The sequence below is a fragment of the Ovis canadensis genome, chromosome 13, assembly GCF_042477335.2.
Source record: "Ovis canadensis isolate MfBH-ARS-UI-01 breed Bighorn chromosome 13, ARS-UI_OviCan_v2, whole genome shotgun sequence".
In the NCBI taxonomy this organism is placed as follows: domain Eukaryota; kingdom Metazoa; phylum Chordata; class Mammalia; order Artiodactyla; family Bovidae; genus Ovis; species Ovis canadensis.
The window spans coordinates 87,970,737-87,994,782 of record NC_091257.1 but is presented as its reverse complement, the minus strand read 5'-3'; the positions used below and the strand labels follow the sequence as shown (position 1 = coordinate 87,994,782).

Sequence of the window (24,046 nt, the reverse complement as noted above, 5' to 3'; positions counted from 1 at the left end):
ACACACAGAGACACACAGACACACACAGACACACACACACACGCTTGCACAGCTTCCTGTGCTTGCTGGCTCCTCTCTTTCACAGAATTACTGTGCTCCTATTAACCCTGGGTTCAGTTGGGATTTCCATTTTTACAAATGAAACCCTAAATCTGTTATTTGTTTATTAGTTTTGGCTGCACCGGGTCTTCGTCGCCGCCCGAGGGCTTTTCTCTAGTTGCGGTGAGCGGGCTTCTCATTGCGGTGGCTTCTCTTGTTGTGCAGCACCGGCTCCAGGCGCTCAGGCTCAGTAGCTGTGGCGCACGGGCTTAGCTGCTCCAGGGTATGTAGGATCTTCCAGAACCAGGGATCAAACCTGTATCTTCTGCACTGGCAGGCGGATTCTTAACCACTGGACCACCAGGGAAGTCTGAAATTTCCACCCCTAGGTCTTGGTCACCGCCTCTCATCATGGAGATTTATTTGTCCCTTTTCCTGGAGTTCGGTGGGAACCTGAGGGCTGGTCAGCCTCTTTGCTGTTGACCTTGCCCTGGGAGCTTTCTGAAATCTGGCCTCCCAGGCTCTTAGGAGAGCACAGCAAAAGAGAGCTTGGAAAGAGAATTTTAAAAAAACAAAAAACATGATCCTTGAGTATTTCTATGACGATCTCCTGGCGGTACAGGAGATCGTCTTGGAACTAGAGAGCAGAGGGTGGGCTCCTCGCCCTTGAGAAGAGAGAAAGGGAGTGATCCAGATGATGCTTCTTGCACGGGGCTCTTCCCGGGGTTTTCCCAGGGGGCGGGGGCGGGGCGGGAATTGGGTTGTCAGACTTAGATTCACTTTATCTAACCGCACTGTTTCTAGAACTTCACCTTTCTTCCCGAGTTTCCTCCTCCGCTTTCAAAAGCATATGTGACCCCATGCCCATTCCTTTCTCTTTAAGTCACCAGATTCCTTTATGGGGTTGGCAGCGATGCTCTGATAGCCCCGGGTCCTGTCGGGGCATATGAGTGGCACGGGTGCTGAGGTTCGCCAGCTTCTACACTCAGGGGGATTTCAAAGTGTTTCAGGACTGGGTCTTCCTCTCCCCTCCCTGCCGGACACTCAAGGGACCGGGGAGGTGGAACGGAGCTCTTCTTTACCCAAGAGAAGAAAAGCCGCCTATCGCCTGCCCCGACTACCCACACTTGCTCTCAGCTTCCCTTCCTCATCCCTCCAGCCACTCCCCGAGTCTGAAGCACTAGCCCAGTTTGAAACACCCCTCCCGCTTTGAAGGAGGCTGGGCCGGCCGGGGGGTTATTTTGGGAGCAGCCTCTGAGATCCAATGGCCTTGTTAGGGCAACACTGACCTTTCCATCCCAGGAGGAGGGTAGGATTGGAGGGGGGCGGGGCAGGGCGCGGAATCACAGCCCGGCACACCCGGGGGGGTGGAGGAGAAGGGGGCCAGCAGGCTGCCGGGAATTCAGCCTCTGAGCTGGGGGCTGTCACCGAGGAAAAGTTCTCCTTTTTGAAGACAGACTGGGGACCCCTCCACCCCACCCCTCCCATTGCACTTCTTAAAGGGATCACAGCACTTTTTCCTTTGACTCCATGGAAGCCAGGTTGGGGACACTCTGTGGAGACTTCGAACCTTTCCTTCCCACTTCCTCCTCGGTTGGCAGCCTTCCTCTGGCCGACTGAGTGGGGGCCTCCCAGGCATGGCACTGACCGCCCGACTCAGTGCTGACTTGGCTCCTAAGTTCCTGCAGCCTCGGGTGGCATCTCGCTTCCCTCCTCCCGGGGCGCGGTGAGTCAGGGGGCCGCCCAGCCCTGAGCTGCTTGGAGAGAGTTGCTGGCACCCCCTCTCCCCATCACCTTCTCCCCCAAAGCTGGAGAACGGTGAAGAGGTCGGGGGCTACGATGAGATGAGCGGGGGTTGCTTTGACTTTGATGATGGTGGGGCGTACTGCGGGGGCTGGGAGGGGGGCAAGGCCCATGGGCACGGCCTGTGCACGGGCCCTAAGGGCCAGGGGGAATACTCGGGCTCCTGGAACTTTGGCTTTGAAGTGGCGGGTGTCTACACCTGGCCCAGCGGAAACACCTTCGAGGGATACTGGAGCCAGGGCAAACGGCACGGGCTGGGCATAGAGACCAAGGGACGCTGGCTCTACAAGGGCGAGTGGACACACGGCTTCAAGGGCCGCTACGGGACCCGGCAGAGCAGCAGCAGCGGTGCCAAGTATGAGGGCACTTGGAACAACGGCCTGCAGGACGGCTATGGCACCGAGACCTACGCGGATGGAGGTGAGCCCGGCCTGCAGCCTGCAGACCTGGGGAGGGGCCAGATGGGGTGAGGAAGGTGGCGGAGGGTGGGGCAGGAGGGGCCAGGATATGATTTGCTGTGTGGCATCGGGCAAGCAGCTCCACCTCTCTCTGCATCCATTTCATTGTCAGGAAAAGTGAGGCCAATAACAGAGCTGCCGAGAGAATTGGCAGACATGCTTGGTACAAGGCCTGTCATAAAAACACACATTCAAGACACATTCAATAAGACACCACTGCCACTGTGGCAGGCTAGGTGTACAAAGAGCTCTGGAATATACTCCAGAAGAACTGATGTCTAATGTCAATTTTGCCATGAAAATTATTTTCAGCCAGTAGATCATGAAGTGTTCATTCATTCATTCATCTATCCACCCCCCATCCACTCATCCATTTACCCATCCATCCATCCAACCACTCATCCATCCATCCACCCACTCATCCATCCATCCATCTATCCACCCAAGCATACTTTTGTTCAGTGAATATTTCTGTAGTACCACTTATTCACCAGGCACTGTAAAAAGGGTTAGAGGTAGAGAGAAATAGGATAGAGTCCATGGGTTCAAAGATATGCTGGCAGACAAACAATTATATACAAGTATTTACAGTGTGCTGTGGCAGAAAAGGAAAGTTAGGTCTGAGGAGGTCAGGGGAGGCTTTAGAGGAGGTGACATCGGAACTGCATCTTGATGGGAAGATTGTGTTTGTGAGGCTTGTAGACAGTGGTCTCAGGTATAGGATGGGCTTCTGACTGGGTTACCTACTGCTGGCTATCTGGTGAGGGCTCAACCTCCAACGCACCTGGATGTTAACAGGTTGTTAACAGAGTTTTCGTGGCGCAATGGCTGGCTGGAATTGGACTAAATCTGGCTCCACATTTTCTAATTGGGTGACCTTGAGCTGTTTGCGGAACCTCTGCAATTCAGTGCAGTTCAGGTGTTTATACTAGTCACTGCGCAGAGTACTGGGGATGAGCAGAGAGCAAACCTCACATGTTCCAGTTACCAAGTGGAGTTAGTCCCTGCAGGCTTGCTGGGCATCAGTGAACCAGGCAAAGTGGTGCAAATATGCATGTGCAGAAAGTTCCTTCCCTTCCTTACACTATTGCTCCTCCCCACACAGTGTGTGTGTGTGTGTGTGTGTGTGTGTGAGCATGAATGTGAGTCACAGGGATACAGCAATATTTCTGGGAAACTACAGGCTGATGTCCCAATATGTCTAAAACAGGAAAAACCCATTCATTCCTTCATAGAGCACAAATGATGTGTCAGGCACCCTCCCAAAGCAAGTCCCAGGGTCCGAGGCAGTGAGCAAGCAAAGTCCTCAGGAAGCTCCCTGTCTAGTGAAGAAAACAGAAATAAACAGGAAAACAAACACAGATGCAATTTCCAAAAGTTACCTGTGTTACAGAAAAACTAGCAGAGAGGGAAGAGGGAAATTTTTTTTTGGAGGGCGGGTGTCTGAGTACCTAAGTGGGGAGGACGGGAGAAGGAAGGAAGAGCCCAGGCAGAGGGAAAGGTGACTGCAGAGGCTCTGAGATGGGACTGGGCTTGGCACATATGTATGTACGTACGAGGAACAGCAAGAACGCCTGGGGGCGGGGAGGAGTGGGAGAGGCGTGAACGAGGGGTGCAGGCTGGGCTGCTGGGGCTGCCGCTGGAGATGTGGGCGTGGGCTGGGGCACAAAGGTTTGCAGGGCCCTGGGTTTTAGCCTAGGCATGTCCAGGAGCTCTTCAGGCCAGGTCATTGGGAGGTCTGCCCCTCTGGTTTGTCAGAAGCCCAGATTCTCCTCTCGGATGAGACAGCTCCACATCCAGGGGGTCTGGAAACCTCAGAGATCCTCTCCCCCAAACACAACCCTCCAAAATTAGATGTGGCCACTGCTTCGGAAAATCTCTTTAATCAACCTGTCATCAGTTTTCCCAGGGGTTGTTAAGGACCTGCCCTTTGCCCCATCCTGGGTAGCACTGAGGGGAATGTGGACAAATAAGATCCTGGGATTAGGGACGGCTGGGAGCCGGGCAGCCTTGGATCACCACTCTGCCCCTATCGTATTCTCTTGTCTCTTGGAGCTTCAGTTTCCTCATCCCTAAAATGGATTTATACTAACCTCTCCTAAGCTTTCTCATGGGATGAATGTGCAGTTGCCATTATTACTATTAACTATCACTAATTCATTCAGTAAATATTTATTGAGTGACTATTAGGAAGCCAGCACTGGGTGGGTGGGGTGGGGGATGGGGAGAGTGTAGAACTGAACAGGATGGGAGAGGTCACCCTGCCTTCCAGGGAATGTAACAAAAAATTGTATTGGGTGCCAAGCAGGGATATGCTGGGGGCTAAGTGAGCAAGAAGCGGGTGGCTAACCAGACTGAGGCAATCAGGGAGGCTTCCTGGAGGAAGTGACAAGTGGGGCTCTGAAGTACGGAGTGAGCCAGGTGACAACCTGGAGGATGCTTGCTCCGGGTGGTGAGAACAGCGTACAAAGACTGAAGTCCAAAGCTTGCTGTCCAGCGGAGATCAAGCTGAGATTTGCGTCTTATTCTGTTTTGAGAAGCCTTGATCCAAGTGATAACACATCTGCTTTCCTCCATTCCCTGGCTTACCTTGCAGTCTGATGTTACAGGTGTCTGCCTGCTCCAAACCAAAGAATAGCTTTCCAAACTGGAGGTGTCGACCCATTGGCCAAATCAACTTAGTGGGTCATGACTTCCATTTTGAAAGCAATGAAGAATAGAACAGAACAGAATAGAAAATATCAGAGTGTTTCATAGAGAATGAGATTAAAGTATTGATTCCTGAAATGTTTGTTCAGTTGGAAATTATATATCTATATTTTGTGTATCGAAACATCTGTTTATGTGTGTATCATGATTCAGATGTATTTTTTGTTGCAGATCACAGTCAAAAAATAGGAATATTACTGTTGTAAAGTGACTTGACCTGACATCTTCATGGCTGCCCCAGTCATCCCTAAACCCACAGACCTTCCCTCTCCCCCTCTGCTTGTCGCTTTGGCTGGAAGTTCCAATTCTCTGGTCGGAAGGGGAAGATAGTCCAGGCGGAGGAGTCTTCCAAACCCTGCCCTAAGCCTCCTGGCACCCCTCCCCCATCTATAGCCCCACATTCCTCCCCTGGCCATATATAGCAAAGCTAAAAATAGCTGCTGACTTAAAGCCCAAAGCCAGCACACCCGGCCCTTAAGTAGTAATCCACAGCTGCATGGCTGCCTGGCGGTTCCCACCCGAGACCCAGAGACTAGAACCGCCACTAGTTTTCCTCTGATCTTGACCTGGGCCTGAGCCTAGGATTCCAAGGCCCACGAATAGCCTGAAACTGCAGGACTCTCTGTGTTTTTTCTGGGAGGTATTTCCTGCAAGAGCCATCAAATTCTATAAGGAATCTGGTGCTCAAATAAATTCCAGGACGATGGATCTAATTCAATAATCCCCTCCCCAAAATGTGCAGCAGGAAAAAGCAAGCCCAAGGTTGACTTTTTTTCCCCCTAAAGCTAATAATAGTTAACATTTTTGGAGTATGAACGATGTGCTTGGTGCTGATCTGGGCACATGGCGAGCATTGTGTTACTTAAACTTTCACTCTAACCCTTACCAGGAAGTACTATTATTACCCCTATTTTATAGATGAGGACACTGAGATCGACAGTCCTCTAATTGATAAGAGGCCGAGATGGAATTTGATCATCATAAGTGACAATTAAATATTTTATACTATAAATCAGCATTTTAATAAATGATAAACAACTACACAAAATAATCAAGACTGGCTACATACTTTAGGGACATGGTGCAGAACAAAAATGCGGGGCCCGTTCTTCAAAATTAAGAATTTCAAGATGGTGACATCAGAGCCTTAAACCCAATTCAGGGCCCTTCTGAGCTCAGAGTCTTGTGTGACTGTACAGGTTGAATGCCCATGAAGTTGGCCATATCAAGACCAAGTAGTAACAACTGTCTTCTCCACCATTTGTTGAACCTTCACCAGTTTTTATTTTTTTGGCTCCACTGGATCTTAGTTGTGGCACGCGGGCTTAGTTGCCGCAAGGCTTGTGGGTTCATAGTTCCCCAACCAGGGGTAGAACCTGCGTCTCCTGCATTGGGAGGTGGATTCGTAACCACTGGACCACCAGGGAAGTCCCGAATCTTTATTAGTTTTTACCAGACTCTGTGACGGTAGTAATAACCATCTCTACCATTTACGGAGTCTTTACTAGTCTTTATCAGACTCTGTGCTAAGAATCATACATGCATTATATTATTGAGGCTTCTTAATTCTCTCTTCTACTACACTAGTGACTTTCAAATTTTAATGATTATAATCCACTTTAACATATGTATTTTCTATTATAGTTCTATGCATACATATAAAAATGTAAAGCTGAAACAAGTCATTGTGAAGTAATATTTCTCTCCCTATATGTTATACTTGCTATTTTCTTTTATGTGATCTCATTGATAGAATTGGGCTTCCCTGGTGACTCAGCTGGTAAAGAATCTGCCTGTGGATTCCTGGGTTCGAATCCCTGGGTTGGGAAGATCCCCTGGAGAAGGGAAAGGGTACCCACTTAATATTCTGGCCTGGAGAATTCCATGGACTGTATAGTCCATGGGGTCACAAAGAGGTGGACACGACTGAGCAAATTTCAATTGATAGAATTGTTATTTTCTCTTTCTGAGAGAATTAAATGAAGTATTGTTATACATTAAATACTTAGAATTAGGCATGTGGTTAGTGCTTTATTATTATTATTATTACATGCTGAAATGATGGTATTTTTATGTGTAAGTATGACAATTGGGTCAAAAATGGAAACTTCTATGCTCTGGGTACAGATTTCTTTGTTTTTCCCCACACTGATGGCTTCAGCTCATTTTAGCCTAACTGAACATGGGAGTTAAATGAATTTTCCAAGCTAGAGCCCTAAGTAGCTCAGCTGGTAAAGAAACGTCCTGCAATGCGGGAAACCTAGCTTCAATCCCTGGGGGGAGAAGATCCCCTGGAGGAGGGCATGCAACCCGCTCCAGTATTCCTGCCTGTAGAATCCCCGTGGACAGAGCAACCTGGTGGGTTACAGTCCATGGGGCACAGAGTCAGACACGGCTGAATGACTAAGCACAGCACAGAGCCCTGAGTAATATCTGCTGTCACATGACCTGGGTCTGTGCCATGTATTCCTTGAAGAAACTTAACTTTCATATTTCTTTCTATATTCGCTCCCCAAAGGAATATCATTTCTATTGATTTATGTGTCTATCTTTGTGCCAATATCATGATGTCTTGGTTACTGAACTTTAAAGTAAGTTTTTATTTATTTATGTTGTAAATTTTTATTGGGGTATAGTTGATTTACAATGTTGTGTTAATTTCAGGTGTACAGCAAAGTGAATCTGTTATACACCCACTCTCTTCTAGATTCTTTTCCCACACAGGCATTACAGAGTATTGAGCAGAGTTCCCTGTGCAATGCAGTAGGTCTTTCTTAGTTATCTGTTTTATATACAGTAGTACGTATGTGTCAATCCCAATCTTCCATAAAACAAGTTTTTCAATCAGAGTAAATCCTCCAACTTTTTTTGTTCAAGACTTTTCAGGTTATTCTAGATTATTTCCATTTCTGTATACATTATAAAATCAGCTTGTCAATTTCTACCAAAAAGGCCTGATGGAAATTTGATTAAAAACGCATTTGATGGATCGTGAGGAAGTATATTCAGCACAACTTCACAAGAACCAAAGGCAGTTTGGAAAGAAGTGATTATGTTAACTCTTCACTAGCGAATTTGAGAGACTCATCCATACAGATCTGTGCAAACTGTTGATCTTGTTGCTTTTTTTAAAAAATATTTAATGTATTATTTTTGGCTATGCTGGGTTTTCGTTGCCGCGCATAGGCTTTCTCTAGTTGTGGCAAGTGGCGGATACTCTTTGTTGCAGTGCCCTGGATTCTCAGGGCTTCTCATTGTGGTGGCTTCTCTTGCTGCGTAGCATGGGCTTTGACGTGCAGGCTTCAGTAGTTGCAGCTCATGAGCCCTAAAGCATTGGCTCAGTAGTTGTGGCACCTGGGCTTAGTTACTCCAAGGCAGCTGGGATCTTCCTGGACCAGGGATCACACCTGTGTTCCCTGCATTGGCAGGCAGACTCATAACCACTGGATCACCAGGGAAGCCTTTTGTTGCTTTTAAATTCTTTTTTTCTAGTTTTTGGATCCTAGTTAGTTTTCTAACAATTGGATGCATTGTTCATACTGATGCATTCATTACATTCCTTTTATTCTGTCAGTTCAGTTCAGTTTATTCCCTCAGTTGTGTCTGAGTCTTTGCGACCCTGTGGACTGCAGCAAGCCAGGCCTCCCTGTCCATCACCAACTCCTGGAGTTTACTCACTCATGTCCGTTGAGTTGGTGATGCCATCCAACCATCTCATTCTCTGTCGGCCCCTTCTCCTCCCACCTTCAATCTTTACCAGCATCAGGGTGTTTGCAAACGAGTCAGCTCTTCGTATCAGGTGGCCAAAGTATTGGAATTTCAGCTTCAACATCAGTCCTTCCAATGAACACCCAGGACTGATCTCTTTTAGGATGGACTGGTTGGATCTCCTTGCAGTCCAAGGGACTCTCGAGAGTTATTATGAGTAAAATAGTTAAAAGAAAAATGCGTTTGATTTTTACATCAATTTGGAGGGAATGGACATCTAAACAGCAGTGAGCCTTCCAATCCATGGACATGGTATATATCCTTTCTTACTTACATCTTCTTTAATTTCACTCAGCAATGTTTTAGCATTTTTAGTGTTTTGCACTTTTTAAAAAAGTAATATTAACAAGTATTTTATTTCTTATGATATTATAAATGGCATTTAAAATTTCCTTTTTCCTATTGTTCATTGCTAGGTTATAGGCATATAGTTATTTTTGTACATTAGCCTTCAGTCCTTTTATGTTACTAAATTAATTTCTTAGTTTTGGTGGGGTTTTTTGGGGCGGGGGTTTCTTCAGGTTTAAAAGGAACGTCTTTTAGTTTAAAAATTCTAGATCACTATTAAAGCTTAAGTGTAAAAGGCCTAAGAGAATCTAATGGGACTAAAGACGTGTTACTTAAGCACTTGGGACTTCAAGTGGCCAGATCTGAGTCCAAGTCCAGGTGGAGCCACCTCTTCATTTTACAAACATGGGCATATCATGTGGCCTCTTTTATCTTCCATTTCCTTTTTTTCCACTAAGGCTGTCAAAATCTCCCTCAAAATATGACTGAAACCATGAAATGAGATAATCCATGAAAAGGGCTTAGCGTGATGCCTGGCTCAGAGGAATGGCTGAAATGTACCCCTTCTTTTCCATGTTTCCTTCGCAGACCAAAGGGCGAACTAATTCAGGATGGTCTGAACTACAGCTGCCTCTGTTTGGGGAAAAATATTTCAGTACAAAACCTAGCTTTTGATTTGGGAGCACCTAAGAAGCCAAGCATTTGATTTGCTTAGTACTGTGTTGGGTCCTGCCAGTGCAGGCGGAAGCCACGTCAGGTGGATTCCATTGCGAATGTAGAATCAGCATAATTGAACCTCATCTTGAAAATCTCACATCCCAGTTCACGGCCAGGGGTCAGCATGACAGGCAGCTGGGCTACTGTGAAGGCAGCTTCTTGGCATTTATCTGGACCCCCAGGGGAGCAGAGTGGACCCTGAGTAAGACAGGGAAGTGGACGTCATTCGTCCTCCTCTCTGCGGCTTTGTTCTCTGGGATGCATGTGTCCAGCTGGCCAAATCTCCCCAGACGTGCCCCTGTCCAAGGCCAGGCCCTTGGCATTCATCAACCTGGCATGTTTCCAGCGCCTGCTAATTCCGTGTCCCCAGCAGCTGTTCCCTGGACCAGCCCTGGGTGCCGCACCTTTGTGGGGAATGTCCAGTCTCATTTTTTAAGGGCCCTGGTTGAGGGCAGAATGTGGGGTGAGGGAGACAGGCTTGCTTCCTGCCCTAGACCTAGTTCTCTCCTATCCCTTCCCAAGCTAGAGCCACAGAGTAGGTGGGTGTTAGGTCTGGTCATGACTGATTCCCCTACTTACTCCTGCATAGCTGAGAGTCGAATGGCCCAGACTTCCCTGGCAGAATCCACAGGGCGACCCAGGGACATAGGAACTCCAGAAGCCCCTCCCCTCTAGCAAGGAGTGAGCACCTCGTGCCTGGAAGCATTCAAGCATGTGATGTGCTGCTGACAACTGTTTGAACTGTGTAGAATGGGGGCGACACCCCAAGGCCGGAAGGTGGCCCAGTTCTGTGTTTCATGCACCATGCTTTTCTTCCTTTTATTTATAATACAACTTGAATCCTTTATGTATATCATCTTAACAAAGTGATCAAATTTCACATTGCTGACGACAGGACAACTTGGCAACAGGGGCCCTTGGTGGGATGTACAGAGAAGGCTGTCACTTCCCCTGTGTAATATTCCTGTGGGACAAGTGTGGAGAGAGGGCTGTTCATGCAGAGCCTAGGAGGCCGTGGTAAGAATCTGGCTGTGATCCTGAGGAAAATGGGGGCTATAAAAGTGACACAGTTTGGGATGGACTGGTACACACTGCTATATTTAAAATAGATAACCAGTAAGGTCTTACTGTATAGCAGAGAGAACTCTGCTTAATGTTATGTGGCAGCCTGGATGGGAGAAGAGTTTGGGGTAGAAGGGATAATTGTACATGTATGGCCAAGTCCTTCTGCTGTCCACTGAAAACTATCAGCACATGCTTAATTGGCTATGCTCCAATATAATATAAAAAGTTAAAAAAAATTTTTTTTAAGTAATATGAGGGAATTTCCTGGTGGTCTAAAGGTTAGGACTCTGCAATTCCACTGCAGGGGGCACTGGTTCCATCTCTGATCAGGGAACTAAGATTCCTGCATGCCTCATGACCAAAAAATAAAACAAAAGACTTGCTCTGACTTTGTTTAAAGGGATTGCTTTGTGTTGGGAGACTGGGGGAGGAGACGGTGCAGAAAGGTAGAAGCGCGGAGATCGGTTAGAATCAGTTATTGCAATGATACAGCTCAGAGGCCACGATGCTTTGGATCAGCCTCCTGGGGCAGCAGAGGTGGGGAAAAGTAGTTGAACTCCGTGTCCATTTTGAAGGTGGAGCCGATAGATTGGCCTCATGGGTTGTAGAGCAGGTGTGTGGAGAGAAAGAGGAGTCAGGGAAGGTTTCAAGGCCTGAGCTGCAAAGGATGGCGTTGCCCTGAGTTGAGATAGGATGAGGATTCAAAGAGGTAAGATCAGGAGCTCAGTGTTGGATACTGAGGGTGAGGGATGCCTGTTACACAAGCCACGTGGACGTAAGGGTCGTGAGCAGGCCTGCACACAGACAGGGGCCTCGGAGCAGCCAGTGGGGCGTCTGAACCCAGACCCTATCCCCTTGATCCCTTTGCGCCCTCCACCCTCAATTATTCCTGGCTTCCTAGGCCTTCAGCATGGCCGAACTGACCCAGGACCTGGCAAAGTTGCTTTCCCCCAGGCTCCAGGATTGTCAGCATCCAGGCAATGTCACTCGATTAATCCCCTGCCTCCAATGCAAGCTAGGAGAGCAGCCTCTGTGTGTGTGGGTGGAACCCTGCAGGCTACCGGGGCTTGTTATATACCCACTGCAAACCAACCCTGATCCCAGGAGCTGGTCGCCCATGCTGTTAGCCCCTCCACTTTGGGTGCCCTGGTGGTAATCCTGGAAAGTGAAAGACCATGGAGCTTTGATGGGAGGGAGCATTTGGGGGCCATGGGAAGAGACATTGGTGCCACCTTGCAGGCGAGCCAGAGAGCAAGGCCTTGGGATGGTTACAGCAGAAACAGAATATCGTCTATACAGTCACCCAAAGGGACTGTTCAGTGAATCCATGAGACCACGCCAGGAAGGACTGAACCCGTTAAAAAGACAGAGGTCCAGGGGTTAAGACTCCATGCTTCCACTGCAGGGGGTGTAGGTTTGATCCCTGGTCCAGGGAACATAATCGCACATGCCAAGTGGTGTAACCCTCTGAAAAAAATAGAAGTGAAACTATACTTCAATAAAAACATTTTTTTTTAAGAGAGAGGGGAGGAAAAAAGAGACAGATTCACCTATACTCATACAGAAAGGAATCTAAAGCATTTTAATCAAACAAGAGCAACTGGATGAATATTTATTGAGTGCCTACTGTATGGGCGGCTGTGTTCTCATTGAGAGGGAGAGTGGTAGCGTGGGGAACAGCTAATCTCTTAGTCCACTTGTGCTATGCACAGGCTTGTAAATAAGCAGAAGAAATCCTGGAAGGACCAAAATTGTTAACAGTGATTACTCCTAGGGAGACAGTACAGAGATTTTTTTTTTTTAATAATTAAAGAATATATATTTATCTATTTGGCGGTGCCAGGTCTTAGTTGCAGCATTTGAGATCTAGTTCCCTGACCAGGGACCGAACCTGGACCCTCTACATTGCGAGTGCAGAGTCTTAGCCACTGGACCACTCGGGAAACCAGTACACGATTTTTTAGTTCAAACACTCCTCGATTGTTTGAATTTTATGCAGTGAGCCTGTGCAACTTTGTGTTTTTTTTCAGAAGTGCCTTCCCTTAAACAGATGAGCAACACTTATGTGCCGACACGCTAAGAAGCCTTCAGGTACAAAAAGACTTTGGGAGCTCTAAGCAGAGCCCCCCCAAATCTAGGCTCAGATCCTAGATAGTTTCCCTTTGTTCCACCCCACTCTGGGGTAGGCTGCTCTTCAAGGCAAGGCAGGAGTGAAAGGGCAAGCCAGGCAGGTGATCTGTTCTTTAGTCCCAGCTGAGCCACTGCCTGGCTGTGTGACCTTGGGCAGGTCCCTCTACCTCCCTGTGCCTGAGTTTCCTCTCCTGTATAATGAGGGGCTGAACCACACTTACTCCTAGAGGTAAGTCAATGTCTCTTATGTGCAGCATCAGCTACTTGACTGTGGCTGCTTGGAGACGCGGTGAAGGGAGCTGCATGGCCGTGTTAGGAGTCAGCGTCATGATCGATTAGCAGCGTCTGCTGTGGACACAGGATGGATGGGAAAGAGGTAGCCCACATGATAGGTGACTTGTTACCTTGGACTAGATGCTCTTCAAGGTCCACTCAAGCTGTGCCCTTCTTGGAGCTGAAATAATGCCACTTACCCCTGCATTGAGGTCATGTATGCCCACACTGTGCATGTGCAGATAGCAGGAATACGACAGTTAGTAGTGGCTACAGGGCTGCCACTAGCTCCTACTGATGCGTGACAGCCATTGTTAACTTTTCAGGAATGTTGCAAACTGGTTGTTCAACTGTTGGTAGCTTGATTGGCCATGGGGAGGAATATTTAGATGATAGAAATTAGTCAACACTGGAAATGAGGGTAGGGCTTCCCAGGTGGAGCTAGCGGTAAAGAAACTGCCTGGCAGTGCAGGAGACGTAAAAGATGCAGGTTCGATCCCTGGGTTGGGAAGATGGAGCCTGGTGGGCTACAGTCCATAGGGTTGCAAAGAGTTGGACATGACCAAAGTGACTTAGCATGCGTGCACACACGTGAATCAGAGTTGTTTTTCCAAGGAGCTGTTTTACCAGCATGCCATGAACACTGTACTAATTAATATGAAATGCCCTTGTCTCCTTCTCACCCAGATTTAGGTGACCAACCCTTCTGATCTGCCTGGGAACTGTCCTGTCCTGGCTTTAGTACTGAAAGTAATAAAGTTTCTTGGGAAACTCCTCAATCTCAGGCAAATGGGGAAGACTGGTCACCCTGCAATCTTTTCCTAAAAAGTGAAGGGAGCCAATGTTTGTTGAGAGTCTGAGGTCTCCCCTAGATAACTCACACTTTACTTGTCCAAGGCCAAGTACTCATGCACTCAACTGACAGTATCTGCTGAATGCCTTCTATGCCTCATCACACTGAGGGTTGGAGATGCTGTGATGAGCAAGGCAGTCTTGGTCCCTGCCCTCAGAGCATGCATTCTAACAGCAGAGACCAGCATCAGACAGTTATTTAATTACAACATGGTATTTATAATTTGAAGGGTAAGAAGAAAGGTTTATGAGCTGATGATGGGTGAACCTAATCTGGTTGGGTAATCAGAGAAGGCTTCCTGGAGGAAGTGATATCAGCCTTGAGGCTAAGATCTGAAGGATGGGTGGCCGGAGGACCACACTGCTGTGCCAGGCAAAAGGAATATCGAGGACTTCCCTGGTGGTCCAGCGGTTAAGAATCCACCTGTCAATGCAGGGGACACGGGTTTGACTCCTGGTCTGGGAAGATTCCACGTGCCCTGGGGCAGCTAAGCCCAAGAGCCAAAACTACCAGGGCCCACGCTCTAGAGCCTGCATGCTACAGCTATTAAAGCCCACGTGCCCAGAGCAGCCACTGCAAGGAGAAGGCTGCACACCGCAACTGGAGAATGGCGGCCCCTGCCGCAACTAGAGAAAGCCCACACAACAGCAAAGACCCAGCTCAGCCAAAAAGGAATGCTGTTTTTATAAGAAAAGGAATATTGAGTGTAAAGTTTGGAGGTGGGAGCAGAGCATTTGTGTTCAAGAAAAGTGGGAGCACAGAGACTCAGAGGAAGAATGGCATATATGAGACAAGGGTTGGCAGGACCCAGGCCATGAGGGTTTGTTTCCAGGGTCACAATGAGAAGTTTGAATGTCATTCTTACAGGGGAGGCTGTGGGACACCATCAGACATCCCTCAGGACCAGGGCTCTTATTCCCCTATTTGCCAGGAGTGTGGGTTGCTGATGGCTCATAGCTGGACACTGCCTTCTGTCAAAAGGCCTCCCTCTGGGGGTGACCCATAGTTAATGAGTTGATGCCAGAGTACAAAGCCTCCTTGTTTCAATTTCAGACTACTCTGAAGGGTCATACCAGCTCCAGTGACCCCATGGGATCTGTTCAGCTTCTTCCACTTATGGAAACCTGCTTCCTTCCTTACGGGTGTTTGTCCTGAGAGTCCCCCTCCAGCCAAAATCACCCACATGCAGTCTCAGCCTCAGAATCTGTTTCCTAGGGGACAATCCTTCCTCAAGGCACTGGGAAGCTGTCACAAACCAGGTTTTATGTGATCAGGTCTGCATCTTAGAAGGGAGAGGACTCTGGTGGCAGCGAAGGGTGGATTGAAGTGGGTATCCGGGGAGGCAGAGACTAGGGAAGATGCTATTGTCTCTCCGGGAGAACTGGTGCAGCCAGACTAGGTGGATGGGGTGGAGATGAAGAGAAGGGTGTTTTGGGGTATTAAAGAAAGATTCAGAGTCAGGTTTGATTCTGAAGCCCAAGCAATTTCCATTATTTTTTGCTGCCCCTAGAGATGCCTCAGGGTTGCTTGACTTGCTCTCGCTGGGACACAGGGTCCGTGGTCATTACCAAGGTGGGTTAGAACTAAGCTGGGATGGGTCCCCTCTACTCAAGAGCATCTATGTGGGTGTCCATGGTGTGGGCACGTGTGTTTACCATAATGTGCATACCTGGTTTACCTGGTCTGATTTGGGGGTGCTTGGACAAAAGCTATGACCATTGGACTCCCTGGTCCTCACTCCCCTACCTGTCATGTACACGCATGCCAAGTTGCTTTAGTTGTGTCCGACTCTTTGCAACCCTAGGGACTGTAGACCCCTAGGCTCCTCTGTCCATGGAATTTCCCAGGCAAAAATACTGGAGTGGGTTGCCATTTCCTACTCCAGGGGATATTCACGACCCAGGGATTGAACCCGCATCTCTTATGTCTCCTGCATTGGCAGGCGGGTTCTTTACCACTTGCGCCATCTGGGAAGCTGCAAGAGTTGTCTTCCTTTGAGCCTTAAGAACTTGGGGGGTGTGTGCCAGGTCGCTTCCGTCATGTCTGCCCCCGGTCTGGATCTGTTGATGAGGCTTCCACGGTCCTGCCCAAGGATCTTGAGCTAACTCCTAAATAGAGGACCTGGGGAAAAGGATCAGGGAAGGCTGTTGGACGAAACAGACAAGATATTGACAAGATAGCAGCTCTTAGTGGTATGAAGTGATGAGTGTTTGGAGGAAGGAGGTGGCCTGGGTAGTTTTCTGAAGCAGGTGGCTTTGAAAGTGGGCTTTAGTGGATTTTGGAAGACAAAACTGAGAAAGTGAGCTGGGACCAGGTCATGCAGACACTGGACTGTCAGCTGAGGACTTCCATGGACAGTGGGGACCCCCGGAGAGGAGCCTGTCCTGATTCCTTCCTCTCCATCTCTCCTCAGTCCGTTAGGGACACTGACATTTGGATCTCAGACAGTTTCCTAGAAATAGGCAGGTGTCATTGGCCAGAGGGAATGGTTTTCTCAGTGTCTAGTCTGTATTTGAAGGCAGAATTCACGGTCTGATCCACATATCTCGTCTCTGTCTCAAAGTGGACTCTGTGTCTCCTAGACTCCCTGAGGGTTTCTCTCTCTCTCTTTTTTAAATCACACTTTTATTTCCTTTATATACTTTTAAAAAGTTAATTTATCTTTTATTGAGGGAAATTGCTTTACATCCCTGTGGGTTTCTGAATGGTTGCACTTCTTTAGGGCTGAGATTTGGGTGAAGACTTCTGAAACTTTAACTTGTAAAGGGTGTTCTCAGGTTCTTAGAGGTGCTGAGAAGGCACTGGTCTGGATGCTCAGCTGTGATCTCCAACAATTGCCACACTGGTATGATCATGAGCAAGTCATTTACATTTTTCATTTCAATTTTCCTGGCTGTAAAGTTAGAATGATTATACCTGTATCTCTTAGGATATTTTTTCTGTCTGTAAGTAACAGAAAGCCCTAACTTCCAAATGACCTCAACCTAACACTTCCCAACAGAAATATAATGTGGGTTCCAAATGTAATTTAAAATTTTCTAGTAGCCACATTTTAAAATGTGAAATCAATTTTAATCGCATCTTTTTAAAAAATTGGTGGAAAATTGCTTTACAATGTCACATCTTCTATTTAACTCATTATCCAAAAAAACTATCATTTCTACATGTAATCAATATTATTTATTAGTGGGATATTTTACATTCTTTTCTGTACTGAATATTTTCAATCCAGTACTCAATAACCACATGCAGCTAGTAGCTACCATTATTGAACAGCACAGATCTTTTTTAATAAGGATATTTCTAATTGCACATAACAACAATCCAGAGGCAGGGGAGTCTCAGGATCAGTTAATTTGGAGGTGCAACAGCATCAGCAAGAACCCAGACTCCTGCTATCTTTTTGCTCTGCCATCCACATAGTGTGAGTTTTGCTCTCAGCTAGTTACCCTCATGGTGCCAATATGGCTGCCACTGCTCCAGGAGTCATGTCCACATTCAACAACATCCAGCAGAAAAAGAGGGTATGTTTCTCCACATGTATCTCTTTATTAGGGCTATGAAACCTCTCTTGTCTCCCTTGCTCCAACCCGCTAGCCAACTTACCCTCGAGTCTTAAGGTCAGATTTCATCACATGTCTAATCCAATCACTGGCAAGCTAGATAGACTTTAATGCTTGACTTAGAGCAATCAGGATTTGCCCCTGGATTAAGAACCTTTCTCAGAGTCACATGGGAGGAGTACTGGACACTTGGGCAAAAATTGAGGCTCTGTCACGCAAAATGTTGGGTCAGCAATTGTAATGTCATTTCCCAAAATGGGTTCCATGGAACCCATTACTAATCCTGATAGATATTCTTCAGGATGGCCTTCTGAACAAATAGCAATACCACTTGGAGACTCATGGTCCCCAGGAGCACTTAAAGTGTAAATCAGGATTTACCCCTGAATTGAGAATCTTTCTCAGAGTCACATGGGAGGAATAGTGAAGAATTAAGAAAAATTCTTGAAGAATAATTCTGGGGACTTCCCTGGTGGTCCAGTTGCTAAGACTCTGCGTTCCCAATGCAGTGGCCCAGTTTGATTCCTGGTCAGGGTGCTAGAGGAGGAGGCAATGGCACCCCACTCCAGTACTCTTGCTTGGAAAATCTCATGCACAGAGGAGCCTGGTAGACTGCAGTCCATGGGGTCGTGAAGAGTCGGACACAACTGAGCAACTTCACTTTCACGTTTCACTTTCATGCATTGGCGAAGGAAATGGCAACCCACTCCAGTGTTCTTGCCTGGAGGACCCCAGGGATGGGGGAGCCTGGTGGGCTGCCATCTGTGGGGTCGCACAGAGTCAGACATGACTGAAGCGACTTAGCAGCAGCAGCAGGGCACTAGATCCCACATGTCCCAATTAAGACCCAGAGACCCAAGCACTGCTATTTTATACTATTTTATAATATATATAGTTTATATAAAATATATAAAACAATATATAAAATAATTCTTCTGGCATAGTCTCACAGTCAGAAAAACTCATTTCATTTAACCTCCTCAAGTTGTCTTGACGTCAGAATTTTTTCATGACAAACTATTAACACCAGTTTTGAGAAACACATTTTTTGAGAGCCTGCCTCAGTAGATCATTTGGTTGTATAGCTGGGAGAATCTTCTAGGCAACACATCTTTAGTTTGGCCTCTTGTGGTCTGAACAGAATGACCTGCACCTACCACGTTGGGAAAATTCCAATGGACCAGGTAGAAGACAGAATCCCCAGTGACTCAGGTCAGAAGCATCCTTTACTTGAGAAAGAAAAACAAAAGTGCAGTGTTGCCCTAAATAAACTCATCCAAACCTTGCATTCACATCCTATGGGAAAGTCACACATCAGGGTACTGGCATACACAGACTTTTATTCTCCTTGTCTTAGTTTCAATTACCCATCTGGTATCTTCTTTCCTGAGATGGACCCATCTCTTTGTCACAGCAGATGTATTCACACTGATGTTTAAAACCGAAGTAGAAGCCCTCTAATCTGCTGTCATCAATGCCAAATGCAACTTGGTTAATTGAATGTTAGTGAGAGCAGAGAAAGATTTTTAAATGATTTATAAACCTTAAGATATTCATTTTTTATTTATTTTCTCACTGAACCATGTGACCATCGGATTTTAGTTTTCCAACCAGGGATCGAACCTGTATACACTGCATTGGGAGCTCAAAATCTTAACAATTGTACCGCCAGGGGAAGTCTCTTGTGATATTTAATTTTTATCACATTTAGGTATGTGCTGTGTTGATTCTGTGACCCCATGGACTGTGATTCCCCCTCCAGGGGATCTTGCCAACCCAGGGATCCAACCCAGGTCTCCTGCATTGCAGGCAGATTCTTCACCATGTGAGCCATGAGGGAAGCCCAAGAATACTGGAGTAGGTAGCCTATCCCTTCTCCAGGGATCTTCCTGACCCAGGAATTGAATCAGGGTCTCCCGCACTGCAGGCAGATTCTGTACCAGCTGAGCTACCAGGGAAGCCCTGTCACATTTATGTACAGAGTGTAGATATTCAGTGGAGTTTCTCATTTTCTGCCTTCCATTCCTGTAATGTATCATTTACAATTTCTGGTTTCTGTTGGTTTCTTTAAAATGGAGCAAAAAATTAAATTTAATTTATAAATTAAAAATTTATATTTTTTTCCAAGTCTTTTATAGTTAGCCCATTCATGCCAAATTTGAGAGCAATTCTTAAGGAACTCTCTCCCTTGCTGCTGCAGCTGCTGCTAAGTCGTTTCAGTCGTGTCTGTCTCTATGCAACCCCATAGACGGCAGTCCACCAGGCTCCCCCGTCCCTGGGATTCTCCAGGCAAGAACACTGGAGTGGGTTGCCATTTCCTCCTCCAATGCATTAAAGTGAAAAGTGAAAGTAAAGTCTCTCAGTCATGCCTGACTCTTAGCGACCCCATGGACTGCAGCCTACTAGGCTCCTCTGTCCATGGGATTTTCCAGGCAAGAGTACTGGAGTGGGGTGCCATCGCCTTCTCCTCTCTTATGAACACCCAAAAACATTCAGCTTGTTTTTGGAGAAGTTAGACTCTCTTCTTCTGTACACTAATCAGTCAGTCAGTCAGTTCAGTTGCTCAGTCGTGTCCAGCTGTTTGCGACCCCATGAATCGCAGCACACCAGGCTTCCCTGTCCATCACCAATTCCTGGAGTTCACTCAAACTCACATCCATCGAGTTGGTGATGCCATCCAGCCATCTCATCCTCTGTCGTCCCCTTCTCCTCCTGCCCCCAATCCCTCCCAGCATCAGAGTCTTTTCCAATGAGTCAACTCTTTACATGAGGTGGCCAAAGTAGAGTTTCAGCTTCAGCATCATTCCTTCCAATGAACACTCAGGACTGATCTCCTTTAGAATGGACTGGTTGGATCTCCTTGCAGTCCAAGGGACTCTCAACAGTCTTCTCCAACACCACAGTTCAAAACCATCAATTCTTCGGTGTTCAGCTTTCCTCACAGTCCAACTCTCACATCCATACATGACCACTGGAAAAACCATAGCCTTGACTAGACGGACCTTAGTCGGCAAAGTAATGTCTCTGCTTTTCAATATGCTATCTAGGTTGGTCATAACTTTCCTTCCAAGGAGTAAGTGTCTTTTAATTTCATGGCTGCAATCACCATCTGCAGTGATTTTGGAGCCCAAAAAGGTAAAGTCTGACCCTGTTTCCACTATTTCCCCATCTATCTGCTATGAAGTGATGGGACCAGATGCCATGATCTTCGTTTTCTGAATGTTGAGCTTTAAGCCAACTTTTTCACTCTCCTCTTTCACTTTCATCAAGAAGCTTTTTAGTTCCTCTTCACTTTCTGTCATAAGGGTGGTGTCGTCTGCATATCTGAGGTGATTGCTATTTCTCCCAGCAATCTTGATTCCAGCTTGTGCTTCTTCCAGCCCAGCATTTCTCATGGTGTACTCTGCATATAAGTTAAATAAGCACGGTGACAATATACAGCCTTGACATACTCCTTTTCCTATTTGGAACCAGTCTGTTGTTCCATGTCTAGTTCTAACTGTTGCTTCCTGACCTGCACATAGGTTTCTCAAGAGGCAGGTCAGGTGGTCTGGTATTCCCATCTCTTTCAGAATTTTCCACAGTTTATTGTGATCCACACAGTCAAAGGCTTTGGCATAGTCAATAAAGCAGAAATAGATGTTTTTCTGGAACTCTCTTGCTTTTTCCATGATCCAGCAGATGTTGGCAATTTGATCTCTGGTTCCTCTGTCTTTTCTAAAACCAGCTTGAACATCTGGAAGTTCACGGTTCACGTATTGCTGAAGCCTGGTTTGGAAAATTTTGAGCATTACTTTACTAGCGTGTGAGATGAGTGCAATTGTGCAGTAGTTTGAGCATTCTTTGGCATTGCTTTTCTTTGGGATTGGAATGAAAACTGACCTTTTCCAGTCCTGTGGCCACTGCTGAGTTTTCCAAATTTGCTGGCATATTGAGTGCAGCACTTTCACAGCATCATCTTTCAGGATTTGAAATAGCTCAACTGGAATTTCATCACCTCCACTAGCTTTGCTCATAGTGATGCTTTCTAAGGCCCACTTGATTTCACATTCCAGGATGTCTGGCTCTAGATGTGTGATCACACCATCGTGATTATCTTGGTCGTGAAGCTCTTTTTTGTACAGTTCTTCTTTGTATTCTTGCCACCTCTTCTTAATATCTTCTGCTTCTGTTAGGTCCATACCATTTCTGTCCTTTATCGAGCCCATCTTTGCATGAAATGTTCCCTTGGTATCTCTAATTTTCTTGAAGAGATCTCTAGTCTTTCCCATTCTGTCGTTTTCCTCTATTTCTTAGTCCACTGGTTTAGAGAACAAATGTTAATAAAAAACAATATTTCAATAATGGGTCCAGGGCTTCCCTATTGATCCAGTGGTTAAGAAGCTACTTTGCAATGCAGGGGGATGTGGTTTTGATCCCTGCACTGGGAAGATTCCACATGCCTTGGGGCAACTAAGCCCGTGGACTGCAACTTGAAGCCTGCACACCCAGAGCCTATGTTCTGCAATAAGAGAAACCACCTCAGTGAGAGGCTTACCCACTACAGCTAAAGACTAGCCTTGCTCACCACAGCTCGAGAAAGCCTGCACACAACAGCAAAGACCGTGTAGCCAAAGATAATTAAGACAAACAAATAAGTAATGCATACAGTAGAAGTGAATAGATTTAGGAACAGTTAAATAGACAGACAACTCCACATGTGGGAACGGGGGCATGGATCTGCTAGAGCACAGGCTGCCAAATGGGTACATCAAGGTGCTAAGGGTCTCAGTTAGCAGGCTTTACAACAGAGGGACAGAGCATGCTGGCTGATTGGAGGTCAGTGGAGAACGTTGACAGAATGCATATTACAATCATCTGATATGCTTTCTAGTATCCAGGTCAATTAAGCCATAAACTCTGGTCCAAGGGGGGTGGATCTTATACGACAGATGTGGCTTCCAGAAACTCCTCCATTCTGTGTGTAGGGGACAAGTCTCACTGATGAACAGATCCCCGAAATGTTCTTCCTCCCAAGGACAGAAGCTCTGAGGCCTCCTTGACTCAGGAGTGTCCCCAAACAAGCAAAAGCTGGGCATCCCAGGACATAAGCCCGCCTTCTTACAATCACGCAGACCTAGGCAGAAAACCAGAGCTGGTCTCATTCTCTCCTCCCTGGCTCCTCTTCATCTTCCCAGTTAATCCTTTCTGGGCCAGCTTTTCTGAGCAAAGACTTTGACCTGCCAAAAAGCTAGCCTTTATTGAGCACTTGCTGTGTGCTAGCTGCCTCACATAGAGTTCACTTAATCTTTGGTCAACCAACCCTCCCCATCCCGCTGCCAACCAAGAACTGGACGGTTGTCTCTCTGGATCACACTGCTGGGGCTGCCTAACGTTTATTCCTATGATGATTAAATAAATCCAATCTATTGCTGGCACTAGACTCCAAGCCCCTTGAGGGCAGGGACCACATCTACTTATTTGCACTGCATCCCCAGCACCTAGACCAGTTCATTGCAAACACTTGATTCACAGGAATGAGTGAAAAGCCACAGGAAGGAGGTATCATTACCTCTGTGTCATAGTTATAGACATAACTGAGACTTAACTGGCTTCAATAACTTATGCATGTTTTAGAACTACCCAGTGTCAAGAGTTATGATTAAAACTCAAGTTATTCTTTTTGATATAATTTTATGCATCTATTTAGTTTTGGCTGGGCTGGGTCTTCGTTGCTGTACAGGCTTTTCTCCAGTTTTAGAGAGTGGGGGCTACTCTCTAGTTGCAGGTCTCACGCTTCTCGTTGCAGTGGTTTCTCTCGTTGCGGAGCAGGCTCTGGGTCACGTGGGCTTCAGTAGTTGTGGTGAGCAGGCTCTAGAGAACAGGCTCAATAGTTGTGGTGCATGCACATGGGCTTTGTTGCCCCGTGGTCTGTGGGATCTTCCTTGATCAGGGATCGAACCCGTGTCTCCTGCACTGGTAGGCAGAGTCTTTACCACTGGGCCACCAGGGAAGCCCAGCCCAGATTATTCCATACTAAACCTGAATGAGAATTGCAAGGAAAAGGCACTATGTCAGTTTTATTAAACTGAGGAGTCTGGTCTGTATATTAGGATGGCATTTACTGTGGTTACAGCCATCATCAGTATTTTACAAATATCCTAGTAACTCCCAGAGTTAGTCGTGAATATTCTTGGCAGCCACTGCCAGGCCCAACTGAGCACTTACTATGCGCTGAGTTGTGAGGAAAAAGACATGATACAGTTCCTGACCGTGAAAGAACAGTGAGGTTCACTCAGGAGATGCTCCCAGGTTCCCCAGCTGTTCACTCAGGGCTTCCTTATGCCTGGGTACTGTGTAGATGCCGCTGCTGCTGCTAAGTCACTTCAGTCATGTCCGAT

General features: G+C 46.8%; 1 protein-coding gene across 1 annotated transcript in view; it reads left to right on the top strand.

Annotated features, from left to right (window-relative positions):
* The first annotated feature begins 1,376 nt into the window (after positions 1–1,376).
* JPH2 (junctophilin 2) overlaps positions 1,377–24,046 on the top strand; it is a 74,117-nt gene continuing 51,447 nt past the window's right edge. Inside the window, exon 1 of the mRNA XM_069548608.1 lies at positions 1,377–2,262. Within this exon, the coding sequence (XP_069404709.1) occupies positions 1,884–2,262 (379 nt within the window). The 5' untranslated portion in view covers positions 1,377–1,883. The remainder of the gene's footprint in view (positions 2,263–24,046) is intronic.